This window comes from Cynoglossus semilaevis, chromosome 14, assembly GCF_000523025.1.
Source record: "Cynoglossus semilaevis isolate Cse_v1.0 chromosome 14, Cse_v1.0, whole genome shotgun sequence".
NCBI lineage: Eukaryota > Metazoa > Chordata > Actinopteri > Pleuronectiformes > Cynoglossidae > Cynoglossus > Cynoglossus semilaevis.
The window spans coordinates 11,463,163-11,487,768 of record NC_024320.1 but is presented as its reverse complement, the minus strand read 5'-3'; the positions used below and the strand labels follow the sequence as shown (position 1 = coordinate 11,487,768).

The 24,606-nt window shown below is 38.6% G+C and overlaps 1 protein-coding gene and 1 long non-coding RNA gene across 4 annotated transcripts in view; one reads left to right on the top strand and one right to left on the bottom strand.

Annotated features, from left to right (window-relative positions):
- LOC103389600 (uncharacterized) overlaps positions 1-4,591 on the bottom strand; it is a 12,954-nt gene extending 8,363 nt beyond the window's left edge. For both annotated transcript variants that reach the window (XR_003051725.1, XR_522622.2), the window contains exons 1-2: positions 4,415-4,591; positions 2,352-2,448 (exon numbers count right to left, since the gene is read on the bottom strand). This is a non-coding gene — a long non-coding RNA (uncharacterized LOC103389600). The remainder of the gene's footprint in view (positions 1-2,351; positions 2,449-4,414) is intronic.
- Positions 1-24,606, top strand: part of LOC103389598 (inactive dipeptidyl peptidase 10-like) — a 50,312-nt gene that overhangs the window by 4,651 nt on the left and 21,055 nt on the right. Inside the window, exons 1-4 of one of the 2 annotated variants that reach the window (XM_008325061.3) lie at positions 10,011-10,448; positions 14,466-14,580; positions 15,220-15,315; positions 23,862-23,956. In XM_008325061.3, the coding sequence (XP_008323283.1) occupies positions 10,392-10,448; positions 14,466-14,580; positions 15,220-15,315; positions 23,862-23,956 (363 nt within the window). In that variant the 5' untranslated portion in view covers positions 10,011-10,391. Of the gene's footprint in view, positions 1-10,010; positions 10,449-14,465; positions 14,581-15,219; positions 15,316-23,861; positions 23,957-24,606 lie in introns of those variants that run through there. The other variant, XM_017038607.2, reaches the window with a different exon arrangement.

Below are 24,606 nucleotides of genomic sequence, written 5' to 3'. Positions count from 1 at the left end.
ACATATATACATACATATATATATATATATATACATATATATATATATATATATATACATACACATACACACACACATACATATATACATATATACACACACATATAAATATACATTCACATATATAGACAGGATAATTTATTTGTTATACGATTTTTTGGAACTGTCATTTTTTTTGGTTTTGGTTTTTAAAACCAGACATTTACAGTGATTTGCTGTTTTATATAAAACACGACAGACACGAGGAGTGTCTGTCAGCAGTGACCTTTCTGGTTGTCAGACTGGACTGAGGTTACACCAACATAGAGTACCTCTACTTGAAAACCTCATACTTGAAGTATTCAAAATCAAAATCAAAAAGTGCACCCTCAAATGGTCTGTTTTCAGACACAAACAGCCACTCAACCAGTCACACAATGACAGCTGCATGTATTTAACATTCAAACTTAGTCAAAACAATCTGAAAAAAAAAAGATTGTGTCTGACAAAGCACTTTTTAAAATTTGAATTAAATTAGGTTAAAATCAATTTTAGTTGATTTTGTTATGGATTTCTGCAGTTCTGATGGATAGACAAATCCTGCCTGGTAGCAGCAAAAAAAACAAACAAAAACTAAGTATCAAGTCTGTGTCAAAACAAGGCTGGGTCGTGAAAACATCACATTTAAGTCCAAGCCTAAAAAATCCCAGGAGTTAACCTGGGAATCTTCACAAGACCCCCGGACAGTGCTAAACAAACGGCAGATCAGAGTTGGAGCCACATTTCAAGTCTGGTCCAAATTGTTTCATGTCACAATTCAAGGCACAGAAGAAAAATTGAAGAGAAGCAAAGTTTTTGAACCTTCATAAGAAGGGAGCTGTCATTCTTGATGCCCACTCAGCCAATCAGATGCTATGAACATTTCTGATCTGAGACACCGCTAGCCAACACAACGTCATTAAGAAAAAATGAGTTCTGGAGAAAAACTATTACTTCAACAACATAATACTTCAAGTTCACCAGGTCAAAAACACAGGACTACAACTAAAAACCCAGTGATGGCCGTGTCTTTAAAAACTTCTCACCCCAGGCTAAACATTAGCAGATCATATTTTCTCAGGTCAACGTTAAAACCATGTTTTTCCACCAACTTTTCCACCTCGGTGTATTCTAACCTCAATCTCTTTAGGCCTCGTCTTCGGCTTCAGACCAAATTCCCTCCTGACACAGTAGTAAATTATCAGAACAACGATGCCCAGAGAAAGTAGGCTGTCTGATTTCACTTCTGAATGACACAATTTTTTCAACATAGTAAAATCAGAACACACACAGACGTTTCGGTGTGTGTGCTGGAGTGCGAGTGTGCCAGGCGTCTGTTTACACCAAAGAGAAAAAGGCAGACAGACACAACGCTGGCAAAGAGACGGAGAAGGAGAGCAGTCTGACTTTTTACCTACTTCCTTTTTGTCATTTTTTTTGTTACATTTAAGAATATATCAGGAATTTCAGGCTTTTATTGCCGATATGGATTATACCGAGTTTGATGCATCACATTTTTGACTGGAGACGTCAACATGATGGAGCCAGAACTCAGGTTTCTAGAGGTGAGGTGTCAGTGTGCTTCCTTTCTAACGGTATCCACAGAAGCCTCAGACCTGGAGCAGGTGATGGAGGACGGTGGTGACATGTGAACCAGCAACCCAAAGCTGGGTATTTTTAAAAATGAAAAGACACTTAATTTTCATTCGTGGCTGCAAAAGTGGATGAAATGGTAATGAATTATTGAGTGAAACAGAGTCTCTCGGGGTTGTTTGATAAGTTGCAATGAGACGGCTGTCTTTTGTCAATACAGAGTGGTGTGTGTGTGTGTGTGTGTGTGTGTTTTAGCATAAGATCCCAGGGGTGTCAGCTGCCTCCAGGGAGAGCTAAGGCCTTGAAAAACAGTGGCAGCAGCAGCAGCGGCAGCAGCAGCAGCAGCAGCAGCAGCAGGGGACCAGAGTGTGTCAGGACTCAGATTATTCTTGTAAGGCTTCGTAATGAGAGAGGACTGAGAATGTTCCAGTGAGATTAAAGAAAAATAAAGTCAGTATGTTGAGGTTGTGTGCTACAGTCCTTGTGTTCAGCTCCATGAGAAAAAACAGCCATAACTTATTCCACATCACACGAGCTGAATGAAATGCATCCGTTGGCAACACCTAGTGGTGAAGTTACACGTTGGGATTAAATATCTGCCTGTTTAGTGTTGCTGTCTTCACTGTTCAAGTGTGATGTGGAATCAGAATTTATCAGAGTGTATTGTCAAGAGAATTCAAACAATTCTCATTTTAAACAGATGATATTCATACAGTTGGGTAGATATGATACATACTCACCACAATACCCAAAGAAAGTTCCAGAAGTCTGAGCCTTCTGGTTTCAGACTAGGGTCCAGGTCACGGTCCCTCCGGTCTGGTCAAAATGAGAGAAATGCTGAAGGAAAACAATGAAAAAACATTTCAGTCAGAGCTGAAGTCAGACCTGATAGAAGTCTTACAAGGTAAGAGTCAACACAAGTCCCAACTCCACAAGGACCATTCTGTTCACAACTTATAATCACAGACCACATTTTTCCACAGTATGTTTTACTGAGCTCAAATCACCATACATTATATTGGCCAGTCCATCCAGAGAAACACATCATCCTGATTGGCCCAAACTCCAGCCAAACCGTGACCAGAGACCGAGGGCTATTTTTGGACTCACACGGTTCCTTAAAGCTATGGCCGTGCACTTAAAAAGAAACGCAGTGGTTAAATTGATACATGCATGTGCATGTGTGTAAATGTGTGTGCGTTCTGTCTTTCTTGAGCAGCTGACTGGAGCTCAGCCAGCGCCTCAGGTTGATAAATGACTGTTTCCCTCTTGGTCAGTCACTAAACCTTGACCTACTTTCTTTCTAGGTCAGGAAACTAGATTCAGTTTTTTTATCTTCAGCCCCTGCTGGGTTTCATATTTTGCTGCAAAACATGTTGATTTTGTTTTTCAACCACCTGTGACCATTTGTGTCTGATTTTCTTTTTAAGATATGAAAAAAATGTAGGAGGAATACAAATCATGGCATGTGGCATTTTGAGCATCCATGCATATTAATGTGCTTTTGCAGGTGTATACGACACCCTGGTGCCAGCAGCACATTCACAGCTCTCCGTCTTCCTGTCTGTTCTCTGTCTCGCTACGTATTTCTACAAATGGACATGAAGGGAGAACCACAGCAGATAAGCACATAAGTTTAATTTTAATTAGCATTCAAGCTGGAGGCCAATATAAAGGTTCAAAAATGTATTTTTGTGCATTCAAACTCAATAGGTGTTCCTTCATTTACCGGCCATATGAAACTGAAGATGAAATCTTTTTTTGTTGAGTTTTTCAGAGGAAGTTGTTGTAAAAATACTAGCTATTAAAACTAGTACAGGAGAGAGCTGGGCTTAAGTGCGGTTTGTTTTTGAAAATGCAGGGAGGTCCAAACAGTCTGCAAGAGATTTGAGAAACGTAAAGTAGGCATCAGAAGGTCTGGACATGAGTTGAGTGCCTTTTGTATCTGCTGAGAGAATTCTCCTGCAGCAGAGTGTGGTTGATAAAAGAGTGGATTAGAGTTTCTGCTGCAGTGAAAGAGAATGATGGGCAGAGACAAGCAGCACTCCTGAGGTGGAGACAAATACAGTTCTTTAAAGATAGCAGATTGTGTGAAAAACTACCAAGTACTGTACTTCATGGAAATAACCCCACTGTGATTGATCCTTTGATCAGAGCCCAACCTCAGCTGTTTGATATCCCTCTGGTACAATCATGTACACAACAGTATATATATATATATACAGTATATACACACACACGTATATATATACACACACACGTATATATATACACACACATACATGCTGCACTGCTTTTAGCTACATGCAATGCCAACACCAACCTTACCAATATTTTACTGACCAAATAAATCAAATTCAAAGTCAGAATTCTTTCCTGGAGACACGCTCGGGACAAAGAAAATAAATTGCCAGAAAACTGAAAACAGCACAATTCCGTGTTCTTCTAAGATATAATTCAGAGATATATTTCTGCTCCTGTTAAACACGTCTACTCGATCAGATTGTGTTCTGGTCTGACATTTTAATTTCTTTGCCAGACAATTTTCTTCCGCAGCTATGGTCAGTGAAACCAAACATCAATTCAATGTCTCATTGTTTTTGAGTGCACATTCCACTTTAAAGTATTTCTTCAGAAAAGGGAAGAAAATACAGCACGGTATTGCAATAGTTTACTTTAGGAGCCATATGTCTAAAGATAGAGTGAGAGAAAAAAGTCAAGTCACAAAGTCAGGTTTTTTTTCTTGTGGCTTAATTCTGCTCTAAGAACCTTCCTGATACTGTAGCTCCCTGCTGTGGCTTACCTTATCTTCAGCATTCTCCAGCAAACCTCACTGGTACCAAACCCTGAGCCCTGTGAAGTTAAACCCTGGCAGCGGGTTAATTACATTCACCTGCCGTCCCTGGTGTAAATCAGTCCCTGATTAGAAAGCAGAGGTGTTTCCCAGAAGGCTGTGGAGATCAGAGGGGAGCAGCAGAAGAACCTCAGAAATGTTGAGTCATAAAGAAAACAACTTTTCCCCATTCCTCATAACATTCAGTCACATTTTAGTCTTTCTTTAGATTCAGTTTGATGTTTCTTTAGTGACTAGTGTTATAACGCTTGAGAACAGAAAAGCGAATAATCTGTTTTTGACGTTTGGAAATTGAAGGTATTCATTTCTTACTCAAGAGCACATACCGTATTTTCCGGACTAGTCCCTCTGGAAGATAAGTTGCACCAGTCAAAAATGCATAATGAAAAAAAAAAAACATATATGTGTCCCTCTGGAATATAAGTTGCACCAGCCAGCTAGAGTGCCCCATAGTGGCTGTCCACACTGACAGCCACAAAGATGTAAATTTCCTTGGTACAGGAGTAGCAGATGCTGGTACCCCAGCCTAGAGGCTGTTGTTGGGGTTGTAACATGAGGTAAGAAAGGAGCGCTGTCTGGAACTGCTTTTCTGGATTAAGAAGAACAAACTGATTCTTGTATCCAGTATCCAGTGAATTTGCATGTCACTGCATGCTAGCAGAGTTCATTGACCTCAAACAAGTGGAGAACATGCACAAGTCCATAAAGAAAACCCAGGATTGGACTAACACATTGGAGATCAAACTCAAGGGCCAAATATGGCCCGCCAAGTCATTTTGTTTGGCTCACAGGAGCTTAAAAAGCATTTAATAGAGATCACGTAGCTGAATTTCTTAACCTGGTAAATTAAACGTTTTTTAATTACACAGAGCAGAATAATATTTGTAACTTGATCATTGATGATTTAATTGAAAAGTTTGCAACTGGTGATTCATGAGCTGAAGAGCTCGTTGCTGGCCAGTAGCTGCATTGCTGCCAAAACGACATGTTTGGAGATGACATCCATCTTTTATTAATAGTCTATGGGAGGCAGACGTAGACAGAGTGATCACAGTACTTTGCTAATGACACCTTCCATGTCCCAGTCGATGGGCTGAGTTAATAATAGCACCATGCATGTGCTCATCTGAAATAACAGATTGGCGGAAACATTTGCGTATCTGAGGTGGTAAACGTCCAAAATGCATCAGCAGAGGTCAGAGAAAAGGAGATCAGCTCCACATGGTCTCTGATTCCACCTGTTAAATATTTAATAGCGATGGGAAGAGTGGCCAGCCTAAGGCTTTGAGGATCTTTTCCTTTCTTCTTGCTCTGTTCCTGCCTCTCTTCACTTCCACCTCAGCCCCTTGTTTCTTCAACTCCCACTCCTCAGCTTCCATTAAAAACAGCGTTCTACTCCCCGCTTTCCTCTGAATCTCAATCTGCAGACTTTTTTCTTCCCCCGCTTCTTGCTCTTGACCTTGTGCCTTCATTCTTATCTCCATCTGAGCACTGACGCTCCACATTCAGCTCCCATCAAGTGGCGCTGATGATGGTTTTAAGTTCATACCCTTGGAGCTGGCAATAAAAAGTGTCTGCTTTCTTTTGTTCTCATAATAGTTTTCTTGCGTTGCAGCATATTCTAATTCCTGCTCCTCTTTAATCATGAAAAAAAAGAGAATAAGAAAAAAAAAGTTGAATGTTCCTCAAGGCTTCTTTTTCCATTTGGGCCATGTCTGCTTGGAGCAGTGTTAAAGCCATTTTAAACATTCTTTTTTCACATTCAGTTCCTCTGAAATACAGAATGATTTGTAATTTTGTAGGTAAAATAAAACTGAGAGCAGACGGTTTGATACAAATAAATACAAAGCTAAACTGACTTATATTTCAGATTAGATGAGATGTTGTGTAATTGTGCTGTGCATGACTATTTTTAAAACAACAACAACAACAAAATGTCAAATTCACAGCTATGATCAACAAAAACACACACACACACACACGATGGGAGAACATGCCAACTCCACACAGAAGGGCTCAGAGACAAACGTAAGACTTTCATATGAGCCAACAATGCGAATTAATTTTTAGTAGAAGAAGTCACAGGAAGAAGGTGCAATAAAACAGTTTACAAGGAAGAGATTTAGTTGAGTCCAAGTCTCCATGTTTTTGAGTCCAAGTTTTAATGATCGTGTCCAAAAATAATAATACGTTTACATCGAGTTTCCAGTGTTTTCAGGTCAGATTGACTCATTAAGTCCTTAGGGTTTTCAGTCACACTTTTTCTGTTTTCACACTAGCACTTAATGCAGTAGTGAGTCAAAGAGGCCCAAGTCCAAAACCCAGGGTTTTGCATCCAATCATGTATCATTACTGTCTTTGATATGGAAGAAGTTGTTTTGCTTGAATCCCTCTACTGCATCTGAAGAAACTGTTTAAAATGAGATAAACACCCTGGGTTCTATCAACGTGTCTGTCCGCCTGTCTTTAATCAGTGTTCTTCAGAGTCCAAGTTGAGTCACGAGTCCTGGACTGGAAGATAGGAAAAATGTGAAAGGCAAATTCTCTGACTTTATTTGATGCACGTCACTAACGAGAACACGTTTCTTTAATATCTGTCTTCACATCTTAAACATCTTTAAAAAGGTCTTTGTGTGTGTGTGCTTGCATATGTGTGTATTACAATGCAGTTAAAGAGAAAACAGAGAAGTTAAGTGAAGTGCAGCATAAAAAAACAAAACACAACACCATTCCAAGGCCAAGCAACATTTCTTCCAGTGCGGAGGTTACAGCTTACACAATAAAAATCTTTAGATCAAAACAAGGTGATGTGAGAGATTTTTCCCTTTCAGTCTTGAAACTGAGACTGAAAGGAACTGCAGTAACAGAGATACATCCATCTGTTTTTCATAGTTTTCTTTATTATTATATTAAGTGTTGTGTGTAGTCATTATCACCAAGGACCCACGTATTCTGAAAGAATCAACAAATTTCCCTCACGTCAAAGAAAAAAAGAAAAGAAATAACTGAGAAGACTGACAAGCCTGGTCGTGGTAAGTAATAGAAGAGTTTCCTTCTGTGCTGCTCGCTGCTCATTGCATCAACCGAAGAACACAATAAAGTTTTATGACTGTCTTTAAAAGAAAAATGGCTTCGCTCGACAGTGGAAGTGCAATAGCTGAGCAGGTCTGTGTGAGGTAATATTTTGTTGGTTGTCCATTTGGTCTGTCCTGGACAGACATAAAAAAAAAAACAACCAATCTGAAGAGAACAGTGTGGTTATTTATAGATGAAACACAAAAGACATCCTCTTGGCCATCAGCAATGCTTTGAACAGACATGGCATAGTTCCCAGTAGTACTCCCAGTAGTATTAGATTAGTATCAAGTAGCTGTTGCCATTAAACACCATCAAACTTATTTAAGAACATGTTTGAGATGATTTTCACTAATGGTTTAATGAACTACAAAGTTATCATCAAATATTCACCACACCTACACAGGAGACAACTGATCTGTGCTTTATATTCTTACAGATTTTGGGGCACAGAGTTTTTTCAGATTCTTATAGATTTGATGAAAATTTTAGCTTTGGTCAACGCTTGATTATTGTCCTGTCTGGATGACCCCCGTAACATCTGACATTACATTAGCTGATTTATACCAACTGAAAGACTGAGGATGATTGTACTTGACCAGCAGTATGCAAATCCTGTTAAAAAACCATAACTTGAAAAAGCTATCCTTTTCTGATGCTCAGTTTAAACTTTAAGAGGTCACCTGTACATATATATATATATATATATATATATATATATATATATATACATATATATATAAATATATATATATATGTATATATATATATGTATATATAAAGTAGATTTAAATGTGAGAGCACGAGGGAAGAGCCTTTTTCCTGGGACACTTTAATCTGTTCAGACCTCTTGGGTATAGATACTCTGTACATAAGGAGATTCACATCTGTAGCTGGGATTGTCTTTTTAGTGCGCTCTGATTCCCCCTTCCTCCATAAGAGCAGAGAAGGGACGAAAGATAATTTTCTGAAGGGAATGGTGTGCGCGGCATGTGTGAGTGTGTTGATGCCGTTTGTGTCTTTGGGGCCTTCTCTGTGACGCCTATCAGTTTGCATTCTGTCACTTGGCAGCAGGAAAGGCCAGCTGGTTACTGATCTGCCCGATTGTCTCGTTTCATTCTCATCTGCAGGGATTTCAGACGAAACCCCAGCCAGTGATATAATCCTATAATTTATTTCTGAGCGCTATTCTAATACTAGACGTTACACGAGAGCCCTGAGTCCCTGATGTGATAGCATGGTAATAGTAGAGTGACATCATCAGGTGTAAAATTCCAAAGGTAGGACAAACAGTCAATCTGTAGTCCGGGCGTTGAATATTACACTGCTTTATACATAAACGTAGATAGACGCACAAAAGCCACTGCACTCATTTTGATGTTACAGCGAACATATTGAGGTTTTATACCTGATGATGGTCAGTTTAAGGCAGCTACAATGCATTAAATCACTCTTTCTCCTACACACTGTGGCCTCAAACTCTACCTTTCCATCAAATACCAAATCTTAAAATGTCAAAAGATACTGAACTTTGTTCAGAATTAGACTAATAGAGTTGGAATCTTTTTTGTTGAGAAACTGATTCAGCAACTTTAAATACGTGACCATTATTCAATGAGCTACCTAATGATGGTGTTGATAAACCAATGTGTTATAATAAGTCAGTGTAAATCACCCAAACGATTCAATATGAGTAATGAGTTTTCTTTTTTATTTATATGTAAATTTCAAAACACATGCAAGAAAAGTATGGCAAAAATCAACCATAACCTTTATATAAAAAAACCAAACAAACATGGAACAGGTTGAACACATGTTGGAATGGTCGAAGATATGAGTCTATTTCTCTGCCCACACCTCGTTTCGTACAACACCGACGACAGCACTGTATCGACGAAGACTGACTCTTTCAGCACCATGGACAGAGACGCGAAACCCCTAATGCGAAATACATGCACGTACAGTACATCTGAAGGTAGGCTCAAAACATATGAAGTAAGGCAGGATATTGGTCCTAGTTAGGAAAATAAAGGTCCTGTTGAACACTGTCCCGTATTGTGTTTAAAATGTAAATGTACATTCAGTAGTAGCAGCGCATCACCAAGTCTTGTTAGATATTGATAATATGCTAAAATATAAAAGAATATTAAAAGCAAGATCCATCCAGAAACCTTGTGTAGTTTATAAAGAAAAGGCAAAGTAGCAAAAAATTACAATACACTACTATACTACTAGTGCTTTATATAGAGTCCATTAAATGTCCATTAGGTAAACATACATGGAAATTACTTTTGGCAACTTGTACCCGTCTTTTCATTTGTCTCATATGAATGGAAACGCAGTATTTACAAGGAAGGAATGTTGTAATCATAAAAAAAAATCTTCCTTAATAAACCTTTTTTTACAGACGCGCGCACACGCACACACCCTTCGCGCGCACACACACAAAAAGATAAAAATACAAGACAAATAAAAAAATGCTGCAGCTGTTATTGAATTGTTCTAGACATTTTCACCTTTCCACTTGTACTTTGTATTATACAAATCTTAACTTGATAAATTTTATTGGTCCTTGAAAAAAAAAAACAAAGTCACGTCAACATTGGTCCAGTTCTGGATGTGTTCCCCAGAGTCGTCGTCGCAGCAGCACAGCTTTGTCCTCTCTCTTTACTCTTTATAGTCTGCAATACAAACCAAATTACAAGGCTCTTATTTTGAAATCTGCACTCGGAAACTGCGTGTCTCTGCCGCTGCTGCTGCTGCTGTTAAACAGAAGCTCACGGGTCTGGATGTCATTACCAGGGGAAGCCGCTGGATCCAGCCTGGAAAACGACGCTGCTCCTCGGCTACAATGACCGCATCAAAAGACCCGACCAAGAAGAAACCGAAGGAGGCGCAGCAGGATGAGGTAGATGGAGATAAAATACGATATTCGTTTTATTTTGTCGGGTTTTTCTCCAGCAGAGAGGAGACAGACAGACGACAGTCTTCGCTGTAACACGTTTAGAAGGACGTTAAATAAGGGAGATATCGTTAAGGTTTTCAGGCGCATACATTGAAAAAATGAAAAAATAATTTGATGAAAACAACTCTACAATATCTCTATAATAATGACATATGATGCAGATTCAACCACATCCATTCAAGAATGTTTCTTATAACGATATACTGATCACTGACCTTTTGCATGTAAATCTTATACCTAGGCTGTTTTCTTAGTAAATAACAATTGGAGCTGCCTTCTTTTTACAGAGTTTATACCATAAAGATTTTAGTTTTACAAAGTAAATATATAAAAAGTTTGTTCACAAGTCGTATGTGAGTTGTTATCTATAAGAACTCATTGTTCCAGTTTATTACAGCTAAATTTAATTTTTGTCAATGAGGTGATTCTTCTTAGGTATCGATTTGGGATTTTTTTTTCTTTATTGTTGAACATATATATTTATTCGTAACTGACACAAATCCATTGGTTTTCAGTTTTCAGGAACCACGTGAAGTCTGACTCTGACACCAACCAGATGCAGGCAGATAAAAGTATACATTTATAAAATAGTCACCATTGTTTTCTAGTTTGTCAAAATAAAAGCCTGGCTTTGCTGATCTATAAGAAGTCATTACCACTTTGCCACGTTCAGTACAGATGCTATCACAGCCTTGAGACTAATATATAAAAATGTATATATTGTGTTAACATAAGAGGACAACAAAAAAGGACTTTATTTTGTTAAACTTTATATTATTTTGTCTAAAACATTTTTTCTGAGTGCTTTCTTACTGAGCCTTAGCTTGAATTAACGGACTTTGCACAGAAATAAAATATTTCATTGTCCTCAAAAAATTATAATTTTTTTTACGTCAACCTTGACCATGACCTGGATGACTGAGAATTTTCATAGACCAGTGGTTCTCAAATTGTGGTACGTGTACCACCAGATGTACGCGAGCACTCTCTAGTGGTACATGGGGGAAATTCATATTTTCACATTCACATTTTCAATTGAATAAATCTGAAATATACCATGGACAATTAATACAACATTTAGAAAAATGTGTAGCTACTGGTGAGATTATGAAATAAGCTAACAGGGAAGGCCTACACTGCCATATTCTAATGTTGTCATCATGGCGGTACTCAGAGAGCTCAATGTTTTCTCCGGTGGTACAGAGTATAAAAAGTTTGAGAACCACTGTCATAGACAATTGGAAACTACCCAAAGTGACCACTATCGGTCGTAATTGAATAGAAAATAACAAAGTGACTATTTTGAGTGAAAGAATTATTCTTTGTAAATTCTATGATTTTTTTTTCTGCTGTATACTTATTTCAATCATTGGAGCTTTATAATCTCGTTGCATGTTCAGATGCAATCAGTTTCTTGTTTGTATCTTCTCTAAGGCTCTGTGCAGAAAATGGAGTTGAAAATGGTTGTCTTTGTTGTTTTTTTCATTTGTTGGGTTGTGTGTCTCTTGTTTGAGCAGCTGTGAGAGATGAAGCTGCATGATCTCTGATGGTTGTTTGTGATGTGTGAATACCAGACAGTCTGTCATCACATCTCACTGGCTGTCTGGATGCTGTGAATTGAGAACACAGGACGTCACAGGTTCACAACATTTCAGAAAAGAACTCCTTGATGATGCGCTGTTTTGCAAGATGTTTCACCTTGATGTTTTTTCCCCTTGTACTGACTGTATAAACTGTGGTGCTGGAACAGTTACATTTCCTTTGATGGTTTTTCATTTCTACTTTTTTAGTTGTCTTGTTTTAAATACTTTCATCACAATCTGATTTCACTGCGAATCCACCGTTCTGTCTTGTTGATGCGTTGTGTTCCTCTTTGCCCTTTTCCTTCACGATGATATCGGTTTGTGTCAGAGTCAGTCTCTGTTGACAGCTAGAGGGAAACAGAATCAGAGTTGAAAGTTCCAGCTGGAAACAGCTGAGTTGGAACCATTGGTTTCTGTAAGTTTTTGTACCAAATACAGACCTAATGAGCCTGTTTACTTTCTTGTAATTGAATATATATGTGTGTGTGTGTGTGTGTGTACGCGCGCGCGCGTGTGTGTGTATGGAGATAAGCAGTTACAGTTCACTGCATCAGTCTGTTGTTCAGATACACTTCAGTGGCGAGGAGAAGAAACTGTTTTCGCTCTTTTTCTTGTGTGTTTGTGTAGATGTGTGTGTGTGTGTTTGTCTTGTTGTTTGTGTATTCCTGCTCCATTAATTGCACAGTTTCCATCTCACCAGCATTGATGCAGATTATTCTGGGCACGTTTGGTCATTATATCTACGGTTTCAGACAGTCATTCATTCAGAATGGTCTTACCCTCACACTCCATCAGTTACAGTTATCTTCGTGCCGTACTGTAATCCCATACAGTAGCTTCTGCTCCACAGTCCATTCAGTTGATGACTGAGATACTCTGGAGTCCAACTACGGTCTCACACACAGAAAAGAAAAGAATGCTAGTGTACGAAAATGCTAGTGTGAATAAAAAGGACTCTTTCCTCTCTCTTCTAATGGGTTTCGACAACATCAACCTTTGAGTTGTTTTTCTATTACATGCCTAAATGCTCCAGTGCTGTGTGTCCTGTAATTAAAATAGCCAACAAATATACAAACATGATAAATTAATGTAAAATTAATGGATTCATAAATTGCTCTAATTCAGCTGTGTCCACACTTTTTTGGCCTGTGAGCTACTATTCAAACGACTGGGATAAAGGGATCTACCTGCACCGGAAATGTTAAATACTGTGTTTATTTACTAAATTAAACTGGATATACTTTATATATACAATATAGGGTGGGGTACTGGTTAAATACTTGTAGCGCTAAGACAAAATATGGTCACTACTACAACCTATATACTGTATATATATATATATTGATAGAGAGATAAATAGTAGTTTATTAATCCCTCAGGAGTTCCTTTGGGGAAATTTAGATATACTGTATATACTGTATGTATATATAAATTTTGTTGTTGTGTACCACTAAACTGATTAAATCTTAGCTGATCCAGACCCTCCCCCTCACTCTTTATTTTCAATGCATTTAACCAGTTGGTATCCTTTGAATCCCACCACTTGGGCTACATACTGGATCTCCATGTTTGGTAAACGTACGATTTCTACAAACGTTCCAACAAATTGCGACAGAAAATGATAAAATGCAGTCACAGTACAATAAAGCTGCAGGTTCACACAGCAGTTTTCTCTGTGGATCTGAAAGTTGGACAAATGTGCCGTGACGACCTTCTATTAGTCATCAGTATTGGGACACAGGTGGGGGCTTGGAGCATCACGTCCTTGTCCTTTTTCCAGACCCATAGGAATGAACCTCCTTTCCCATTAGCATCCACTACACCGTTTTCTCTTTTGTCAGCGTTACCTTGGTTAACTTTGTCCAACCAAACAGGGAGAGACAGAGCTGTGATGAAAAGAATTCAGACGTCGTTTATCAGAACTCAAAACACAACTCAAAGTGAAAATGTTCAAGTAAAACCATCTGTGACTCTTGTCCTTTGAAAGGAACAATACATAGAATCAAAAGCTATGTGTTAAGAACAAGTGTTTTCCTTCTCTGTCTTAAAATGATTTCCTCTAATGGCAGATTTCAGACATTAAATGCTCGCTCTGTCTAGACAGTCCTTCTCCAGCTGCCTCTTTTTACAACAAAAATTCAAAAAAATCAATCCCTGTGGTTGTCAAATACTTAAGATGAATGCTAAAAATCCTGCCTGAATCTTTAATGAAACAGAGGGTCATCTACAGGAACGGTGTTCTTCTACTACTATATTTCTATTTCTGTGACCTGTGAATGTTTTTTTGACTGTCTGTAAGTGGCTCAAACCCACTGTGTGCTGAAGACGCAGTTGAAGTTCATGTCTTTCTCCGACTGTTTGCTTTGTGTCTTTGCAGGATTTTGTGGATGTCAGCCCTCCACAGAGGAACTGGAAGGGCATCGCCATCTCGCTGCTGGTGATCGTGGTGGTCTGCTCTCTCATCACTATGTCGGTTGTCGTCCTCACACCTGGTACGTTAAAATTCTTTATATCATAAAATCAACAAGATGCTGGGGACTTTACTGGGAGATTTTAGTCCAAAGCATGTTTCCTTCATGTCAACTAAAGCACAGTGAAGTCATTGTCATCTTAAAAAACAATTTTGAGACGTTTCGAGCTTTTTGACATGGGACCTCATCCTGCGTAGGGACATCCATCGGGAGATTTCCACCTGTAGCCATTAGGAGACAAACCCTGACTCTGAGATTTGATGTGATTACGCACATGATAGTTGTAGTTTCCTGTTTTTATTGGACAGATAACAGCGGAGAGTTTTTGCCCCAGATCACACATTTGAAACATTTTAAATTAGATCTGCTTTTCCTCCCAGTTCTAATGCTGTTTTTTAACCTTAGCTGGCAACTTGACCTTTCATGTAATTGAGTAGTTAAATATTAACAATGATCAGCATGCCAACATGCAGTGTGTTTTGGTATATAAAGTGCGATCTGAAAGAGTTGAGAGTGTGTAATCTTTTACTCACTGCCTTTTGTGAGTCTGTAAAAGCTTATTGTCTATTTAAGCTCCAATTAACTCTAGGGTTTGTCCTTCCTTCTTCAGCTGTGAAAATGAAAATCTGTCAAATTGATCTGTTTTTGTGTATTCCACAGTGGAGGTCAATGGCAGCAGCAAGTCCAGCCTGACTGTGGCAGATCTGTGGAAGCCAGAGTTTAGAGTTCATGACCCTGACGTCATTTGGGTCAGTGGTGAGTAAACGTCATCGGACGGAGTAAAAAAAAACAAAACAAAACCAGAGGAAATATTTTGGGCTTGTGTTTTTATAGACTCTTGATGCTCGGCTTGAGAACTGCAGTAAGTGCACACCTGATGTCAGTTAGAGTGAGTCCAACTGTCCTTAATTAAATTCAGCTCACAGACAAAAAACAATTATAGGTGCTTCACCAATTTAAGGAAGATGGACAGATTCCAAGAGATTTAATTTTGCTTTTAATCAAAAATGAACCAGTTACCTCTGTGGATTATAATAACAAATCTTGGGATATTTTTACATGGAAAATGCTGCCTCCCCTCCTTAATCCAGGAGTGTCCATACTTTTTTGGCTTAGGAGCTACTATTCAAATACCCAGGCTAAAGTGACCTACCTGTGTGAAAATGTGAAAATGTTAAATATATATTTACTCATATAAACTGAACAATATTTATAACATTATATACTGGGGAACTGAATAAATGCATGTAGCTGTGTGACACAGTGTGATTCAGTTCAATATGTCCACTGCTACACATCACAGAATTAGATTTTTATTTATTTGAAATACTCATGATCTACCAGCACTACCTTTGTGATCTGCTGTTAGATCTCTATCTACTAATTGGGCACCCCTGCTCTAGACCATGTGATGATAAAATTTTATGAGGTAGTAAAATGTTGGTTTAAAAACCTCGGAATGGAGGAAATTTTCCATCCAGGGACCCACATATGGTTTGAAACAGATTGGTTTGGTCCATTAGCATAAAAAAGACTCTCAACGTCTTTTTTATGTTTCAATTAATCTCCAAATATTTGTCTGTGAAAATGTGGAAGCACATAATTGCTCTTCATGTGTTAAAACCCTTTATTCATCCAGATTATAGCCGTCACTGTGAGCTTTGATCAGGGCAAAAGATAATGTTTGATATTCATTTTGTTCGTCATGCTGTCCAAACGAAATGATGTCTTCATCTGAGTTTAAATTCAAGTTAATCACACATACTGCAGAGAGACCGGTGGGAAATCCATGACGCATTCAGTGCCACAGTAAGACAGAAATACTGAGGACATTTGCTCTTTTTTTTTTTTCATTACAGCCACATCCTCTACCTGAGAAAAGTTTATTACTGCCTCATCATTTTAAATTTAGAATATGGAGATTAAACAAACTATGATCAGATTTTACTGTATAAATGTATAAACACACACCTTAAACTTGTAATGTATTGCTGCGCCACCTGCTGACCTGCCCCTTCTAAACACAGATTGCCTCACAGTGTCATTTCTGCAGTGACTCCTGATCAAATATATTCAGGATCCCACCTTGCCCTGGTGAAAACAAAACTAAGGAACATATTTTAATAATATCTCAGAGTCTTTGTTTGTTTTTCTACCAGTTAGAGGATGATAAATAGCAGGGTTATATAATGTGCAGAAGATGTCATCTGGAAGGGACTGGATATTGTACATTGGTGAAAGGGGAAGTGTAGGTACCGTAGCTAAGCAGCAGAGAATGGCCGTGTGGAGTAGAAAATGTAAAATGAGGAGGGGAAAGTGAGTAAAGGCAGAGGCAAGAAATAAACATGAAACTAAAGACGAAGGAGTGTTGCAAAGAGTTTAGAGTGGAGTTGAGAGATGCTCTCGGGCTTCGTGAGGAACTACCAAAAGACCAATCAAGTGTTTAGGAAAACTGGCAGGAAGTTCTCAGGTGTGACTTCAAGTCAATGGAGAGATAATGAGGAAAGTTGGAGGTGGAACTGAGATGTTCAGGACAGCATCCAGAAGACGAGGGAAGCAAGGAAAAGGTGGAATAATCTGGAAAATGAGAAACATAAATATACCAAGAGACTAGAAGAGGAGTGATGAGGACAGCACAAACAATTGGATGGGAGGATAGACAATAACGAAGGGGAGAAGGATTTGTACCACAGACAGAGGATAGTGTACTAAAAAAGTTTTTCCTCCTAATGAACGAGGGAACAAGTACCAAATTTAGAGAAGAAGAGTAATGTGCAGAGTAATGCAACTACACAGGTATGAAGTTGGTAGTATCTATTGTATACAGGCTAGGAGCGGCAGAGAAGTATGTGAGGGTCGGGCTGGGCATGTCTAGGGCCAGTGAGACAGGAGTTGTGTGTGCATTTGAAGAATCTGATTCGATGAAGGAAGGGGTTGGATCAGCTGTAAGCCTGTCTCTGTTTGCTATGGTGATGGCCAGGTTGACAGATGAAAACCTGGAGAGGTGGAGTTTGGTGAAAAGTGGAATGAAGGTCAGCAGTATAGGTCAACAGAATACCTGATCAGTGTGAAGTGAAGAAGAGATTATCAATTCTCTCCCATCTAACCTCATCTTGGAAAAATAAAAAAAAGAGTTTTAGTTAGAGTGAGGTTACTTCACAGATTCCAAGGTCTGCAAACACTCAAAAGATAAAAGTCTGCTTAAAACTAAGTAAAGAATAAATAATTAGTGTTCTCAGCAAGATTGTCAGGCAGACCCAAGGACCTGTTGGAGTGATTTTAGCACTTTCAACTCAACTGGGAACACTTAAAGATCAAGATTTATCTTTGACTTGACACTTAGAACCAGCAACCCATACCTAGGAAAGCTGATTAAGACAAGACAACAATTCCTTAATTTGTTTGAGACAACAACAAGGAAATTCTTAACCAGCTCATCCGTTGAGGTCGGTGAAGCCTTGGCAACAGACAGTCCGATGCAGATAAAAACAACAGGAGTGAAGAGACAAGCTGTGGCTCTAGCGACCAGACAGAACTATCTGGCACTGGAGACAGTTCACAGCAAGGCCTTTGTTGGCTGGTGATTGCTGATCAGCAACAGTTTAGCCTCATCTGCTGCAGCAAGAGCCTTGGGCCACGCCCACAGCCACACACACTAAACTGCAGAAAAGAGCAAACAAGAGTAGAACCACAACAACCATACATCCATTTGGTTGTCGTCGGTACAAGCAAAGTGGTCTTTCAAGCCCAACAGAACTTTGCTTTTGTTCAGGTTGATATACATGACCTTCTAGCGGTCCTTATTCAAAACTATGCTCACACCAACAGGAAGTTGTGTAGTTTGAATTGTGTGTAGAATTTTCGAGTTTTGTATTAAAATTTTGTTTTTTCATTGTTCAACACATCCCTCAGGATGATTCTAAAATAAATCCAAATTTTGATAATTAAAATTTAAAGGCCTCATAATAAACAGATTTTGAAAACATTGCTGTGTACTTCATCCTCATTGGTCCTTCATTTGTTTATCCCATCACACTCCTCTACATGTTTTCAATGGGATTTCCTCTCTATTTTTACCCCTTCCCTCATCACATCACATTTTCTTCCCTCATTATTTAAGACTCACAGTGACCCTGAAGTGTGACTACGCATGATTTCTTTCATAGATGCACATTTAAACGACACACAAAACAAACATTTCTACCATTTGACTTGCATTAACAGGTTCTGTTTTTGCTTTTTGGGGGGAAATGAAAGTGTTAAATGTTGGAAGCACTACACAAAAGACAAAAAAACAAGGGGATTGTCCTTGGTTTTTCCTGCGTCAATTGTGGATTACTCCATGACATCTTTTGTTGGAGACTTGCTGAGAGTAACAGAAGGTGGAAGATGAGAGGAGTGAGACACAAAGACAGCAGTGGAGGTAGGAGGACAAAATGAGAAATGCTTTTTCCTGCTCTGGATACCCACCACCTGCTGCCTCTTGTGGCCTGCGGCTTCTCATTATGGTCTGTGGTCGGAAGACTGTGAAGACACACAGATACATGCTATAAGTATATGTGTATGCACAAAGTAGACACACATACATTTAAACAGTAATTCTCTGCACGTGGAATTGCGGGGGTAAAACGTGCTCCAGATATTTGCTTTGAACAGATACCAACATTGATCTACAAAGATTTGTGTACTACACAACACCCTACACCAGTCTTTCCCAACCTTTTTTAAGCCACGGCACATATATATCATCAGGAAAAACCCACGGCACACCACCAAACAAAAATCTCACAAAAAGTATATTTAATGAAATATAATAATCTTCTAGTTTAAATTGACTAAAAATGTATTCCTGTTTAGTTGAAGACAACGCTGATATACTAACAGGAATTGAAGAAAGACACTCAAAGATCTTTTTCAACAGCTTTGATTATTTTCATAGCCATCTGCTGCCACCAAGCAGAAGAGTAATTAATTGTTCTGCCGTTCGTGCTTTGATGAGCAAAGAAAAATTATATGCAATAAATAAAAAATAGTTTTCAGACCAATTACGTGAAATTTAATATTTTCCACAGCACACTAGTGTGCCACAGCACAGTGGTTCGGAATCACTGCCCTACACACGCTATTTGCCTGGTAAACAAACCTGAGGTGCATTACCGCCACCTACAGGGTGACATCACTGTCACCACTATGACAGAACTGGTGAGCCACGAAAGAGTTGATTAATTTAGTCTTTTCTGAAATAAATGTAAATGTATGTGTTCCCAGGCCTAGTCATATTCTATAATTCAATTTTTAATACATGCAATCCAACTTCCAGGAAAGCTGCAATACTACCTGGATTCCAATAATAATATGTCTGCAATTTAAAAGATTATTTGAACCTTTTGTTCTCAAATAAAAAGCAAAGAAGAAACTGAACGTGTCAGTGTTTGTACTGACACAACCATACGGTTACATATTAAAGAAACAAAACGTTAGCGCCTGCCATCCTAAATAAATAATACATTTAAACATTTTCAGGAAGTCAGATTACATTTCTTCAAGCTATGGCTGATGATGGAAACCACTGTTGTATAGAGACTTTCTGCATCCTTGGGTGGTATTGTATTCGTAATCATAACAGTCTGCAGATGCTCTGGAAAACTACATTAATCAAATAGGAAGTGTTTCATCAATTTTGTCAAATGCTATTGACGTCTTTGAGCTCCAGCCGTTCTTAGATGGACTGAAAGTCAATAGATGTTCTGTGTATGAGGATGTTCATTAAACACATGCATATACTGTATGTCACTCACTGCAGTAACTGGCCGAGATAAAAGCAAGATCAACCAAACAAATCACATATAAAAAATAAATAAATCTGATTATGAAAAAAGGGGATTAGGCCTCACAGACAGAGGACGTCCTGTGCCTTTCATGCAGTCTGTTATATATAGCACTAACAAGTATTAAAATAATAATAAGGATCCAACCAGATACTGGCCCATTTCTAATTTTTTATTTAACATTTTTAAAAAATGGCTGAGCATATTTTTGATGCACAAAAAGTTGAAATTTCTATAACAAGTGAAATCTCTGTACCTTTTGTTCTAGCTCTCAAGGCTACAAATTCGGTGGATCTGTCCGTCCTTTAAAACAGTGTGTGAGCCTGATGATGTTTATTATTTATTGGCAACTTCTTCAGCAGTGGATGAACGTGCTTGGTGTGGTCAGGGAACAGATTTGGGTAATGATGTGTTTGATTGTTTTGCTCTAAAGGGGGTTGAGATGAAAAATTATCTCGATTAAATTCAGAATGTGTTTAGCTGCCACTGAACTCGAGTAGATGCATCTTAATTCTGCTGGTTATTAAAGTCCAAGCTGTGACTGAACGGGGGATGCTATTGCTCTACTACTGATAAATCTCCTTCTCCATGGTCTTCCTTGTTTAAATCATCTGGGATCTGGACAACCTCAACAGCTCACAAAATATGCAGTCATGTTTCGACGTTTCAATGTTTCGGTATTTCTCTGCCACACTGTCTCATCTGAATTTGAGAGTCTTTCCTTTTAAAACTAATTTGTTTATTCCTTCCTGGCTCCTCTCCCATTTTTGTGCCCTATATACCCACTGTTTCCCCAAGGCTATGTCCATCCATCTCTTTTCCTATCTATCCTTTTATCTCCAAATCATTCCCTTCTGTTCACTCCCAGTGACAGCCAGCAGACTACATGAAATCTGCATAATTTTTGACTGCAACTGCACACCACATGACTGTGGCCTCTTAGATGCCCTGCACCACCCTCACATACTTCTCTACCACACCTTAAAAAATGTTACAAAAATGTGATTTTGTAACTCTTTAGAACCTCCAAAGCATTTGAGCAACATACAAACATACAGCATGCACCATAGGTGGACCTTAATGTTACCTACTGACATCACATCCATCTGCTTTTTTTTTTTGTACTTTTAAAATCATACCACTTAATTTTTACAACTCTCCCAGCTTTCCCAGCAACATCCCCAGATGATTGAACAAGGCCTTAGATGAGGTTGTTCTTTGCCTGGTCATGCACTGGGAGCATCTCAGGTCCTAGTTAAGATTTTTTTTCAAGTGTCAGGACGTGATTGTGGTGTCCTGACAGAACAGAGGCCTTATTTGAATTTCCCTCTTGCTTGTTTCACTTAATCAATCAACAGCCTGCTGTTGTCTGAAGGATGATTATAAGAGATCTAATGTAAGTGTCTCTCGTGCTATTAAATTAGAGAGAGCTGCTTTTGCAGCCAGACTCGGATATAAGAGGAGAGAAGAGACAGATTCATTGAGCAGCTGTTTCCTTTCATCACAGGCATTTTTTTTTTTTTTTTGAATTACATGCACAGCACCTCGTGGAGGCCCAGCAGTAAATTCAAGCCCAGACCCGGGGCTCTACACTCTCATCACACACACTGTCAGTGTTAGATTTACACCATAAAACACCACTGATGTTAATTTCCCAGCTTTATCATCAATCTCAACAAAAACAGCTAAAAGGACAGGTGACCCTGTTGGACAGAACAATTCAATATGCTAGTTGGACAAAACAAACCCCCCACATCTCACTCTCTCAGTTGATATAATGCAGCCTCATGTCAGGGAAAAGACGGCCGTTGAGCCACAGCCAAACAAGGGAGGACAAATTATCTTGTAAGGGTTCTGCAGACATGTCAATCAGCACTTTTGTTACTTTCAAACCATGATTATTCAAACCATCCACACCACAGCCATGTCATTTGAATGGAAAACACTGTGCAAAGAACTTGTTTACTTGTTATAATGAGAGTATACACCTCTTGGAAAATTAGCTAGTTACCTAACCAGCCCCCACCCCTCCGCAACCCGCCGTCATGTCCAGGGGTCTAGCAAACTCCACAAGAGATTGAGGAGGATTAAGAACCGATGATCACCTTTGGGGACACAGCAGAGTTGGCCCACTAATCAATGTGGCAGGTGAAGCTGATCCACTCTGTGCACAGTGTTGTCACTGTTAAGCAAAACTGGGCCTTTACCACACAAAAGCATAACTAACTAAGATATTTTAAATCCATAAAAATAAAATTCCCCTCCGTTATATTGATACTGTGATGCTCTTATGACTGATATTTTGTGTGCGACGGGATCTCCAGAGAGGTTGTTGGTGTGTATGGGTTGGTTTCCTGTGTGTTGTCATTTTTATGTCGGCTTCTTCTGTTTGATGTATCTTTAAGTCTAACAATGCTATCGTTTTGTTCTTCTCCTCTTTGTGTGTGAGAATTTGATATTTTCTGTGAGTTGTTGTGTGTCCCATCTTTCCTATTTTTATTATATCATCCACATGTCATTCCCATTGGGAAGGTTTGGATTTGGTTTCCCTCGGTGCTCTATCCATTTTTTGTTGTGATGGGATTTTTTTTATGTTGTGGCTAGCTGCTGTAATGCCTTTCCCTCGGCAGCGGAGATTAAACCTGAGGTGGTTTTTTTGACGTGCCAGTTTTTTCCATAGTTTTCTCCTCAATGTTCTTCTATTCTCTGAAGTCAGTGATGAAATGTCCATGAGTCAATTATTCATGGAGTTTTTGTTTATGCTACGTCCCTAATATATAGTTAATGTAAAAGCAGAACATTTTATTAAATAAAACATTGGGTTAGTCATGTTAGACAGAATGAAAAAAACAAGTTTTTTATGACTGCGTGTTTTTTATGGACGATTGCTTAGTGCTTCGTGATGCGTGCCGTTACACGACTGCTAATGAGATTTGTACAAGCAAAAAGCTACCACTATGAGAGTACGACAAATACGAGTGAATAAAGGACTCGTGTATTAGTCATTATAATACTTTGTAGAGTAGACACAAAACAACATAGAAAAGACAATTTCTCCCAGAACATGCAACGGAGCATGCAGAACAGCTTATATTGAAAAATAATAATCCCAAATCCAGCACATGAATGAAATTACACCGACTATATATATATATATATATATATTTAATATATACATTTACATTTACACACACACATCAATTCCAGGTATAAAGGTACTGTCTGGGTCCTGTAAGGATAAAAAACAACATTACAGCAGTTTTGTTAGAAAGGTATTCAAGCCTCCAGAGAAATGTTGTCAACCTTATGTTTCATGTCTGTTTTCTTTCCAGAAAATGTTCATTGCCACAGGAACATGACCTTTGCTTTCACAGGGCGAGGTCATGCTCCCCATCTTATCTTTATGTGGATTACTGCGATTTTTACCGGCGCTTCTGGCTGTTTTTTAAAATATTCTCTCCTTCTCCCTATTAGACGTGGAGGTGGTGTACAGAAACCAACAGGGTCATGTCATCAAGTTCAACTTCATGCTGAATGAGACAGACGTCCTTCTGAGCAACAGCACATTTGTAAGTGTTGCTTAGTCCTTTTATATATATATATATATATATATGTCTTTCCTTATTATAACATCTGAAATGTTCAAACAGGGTTTTGCTGTACTAATTTTAAATATAAATATGTTCTTCAATTGTTTTTAAAAGAAAAAGAAACGAATCCGATGAAAGGATTTCAACCATCACTTCAAAGACGAACCAGTTCTGTTTTTCTGTCAGTACTGTTTTGTGGGGTTCATTAGTCAAAGTACCTTTTGCCAGTGATGCCTCCAGTGTCCAAGTTGTCTGGCCCCCATCGACCAGAATGTTCCATCAAGGGTGACAAAACAAAATTCGGTCAAGAAAACCTACATTAGACTTTCATAATTAAAAAAAACATTTTTAAAAAGTTGCATTTGAGGACTCACTTCATGTATCATGTGCCAAGGCAACGGTACATAGAATTGAACTAATGTTCTTCTGGACAAACAAACATGATATAATGTTACAATTATTTCCCAGTGATTTTAAAAATGCTGATCATACTTAAACAACATAAAAATAAGGCAAAATCTTCCGTAGTTAATATAGAAGATTGCTCCAAAGTCATGTCAAAAAAGAAAGATCACTGCAAGAAAAAAAAAAAAAAAAACCCGGTTGATTTGTTATCATCTGTCTCCACT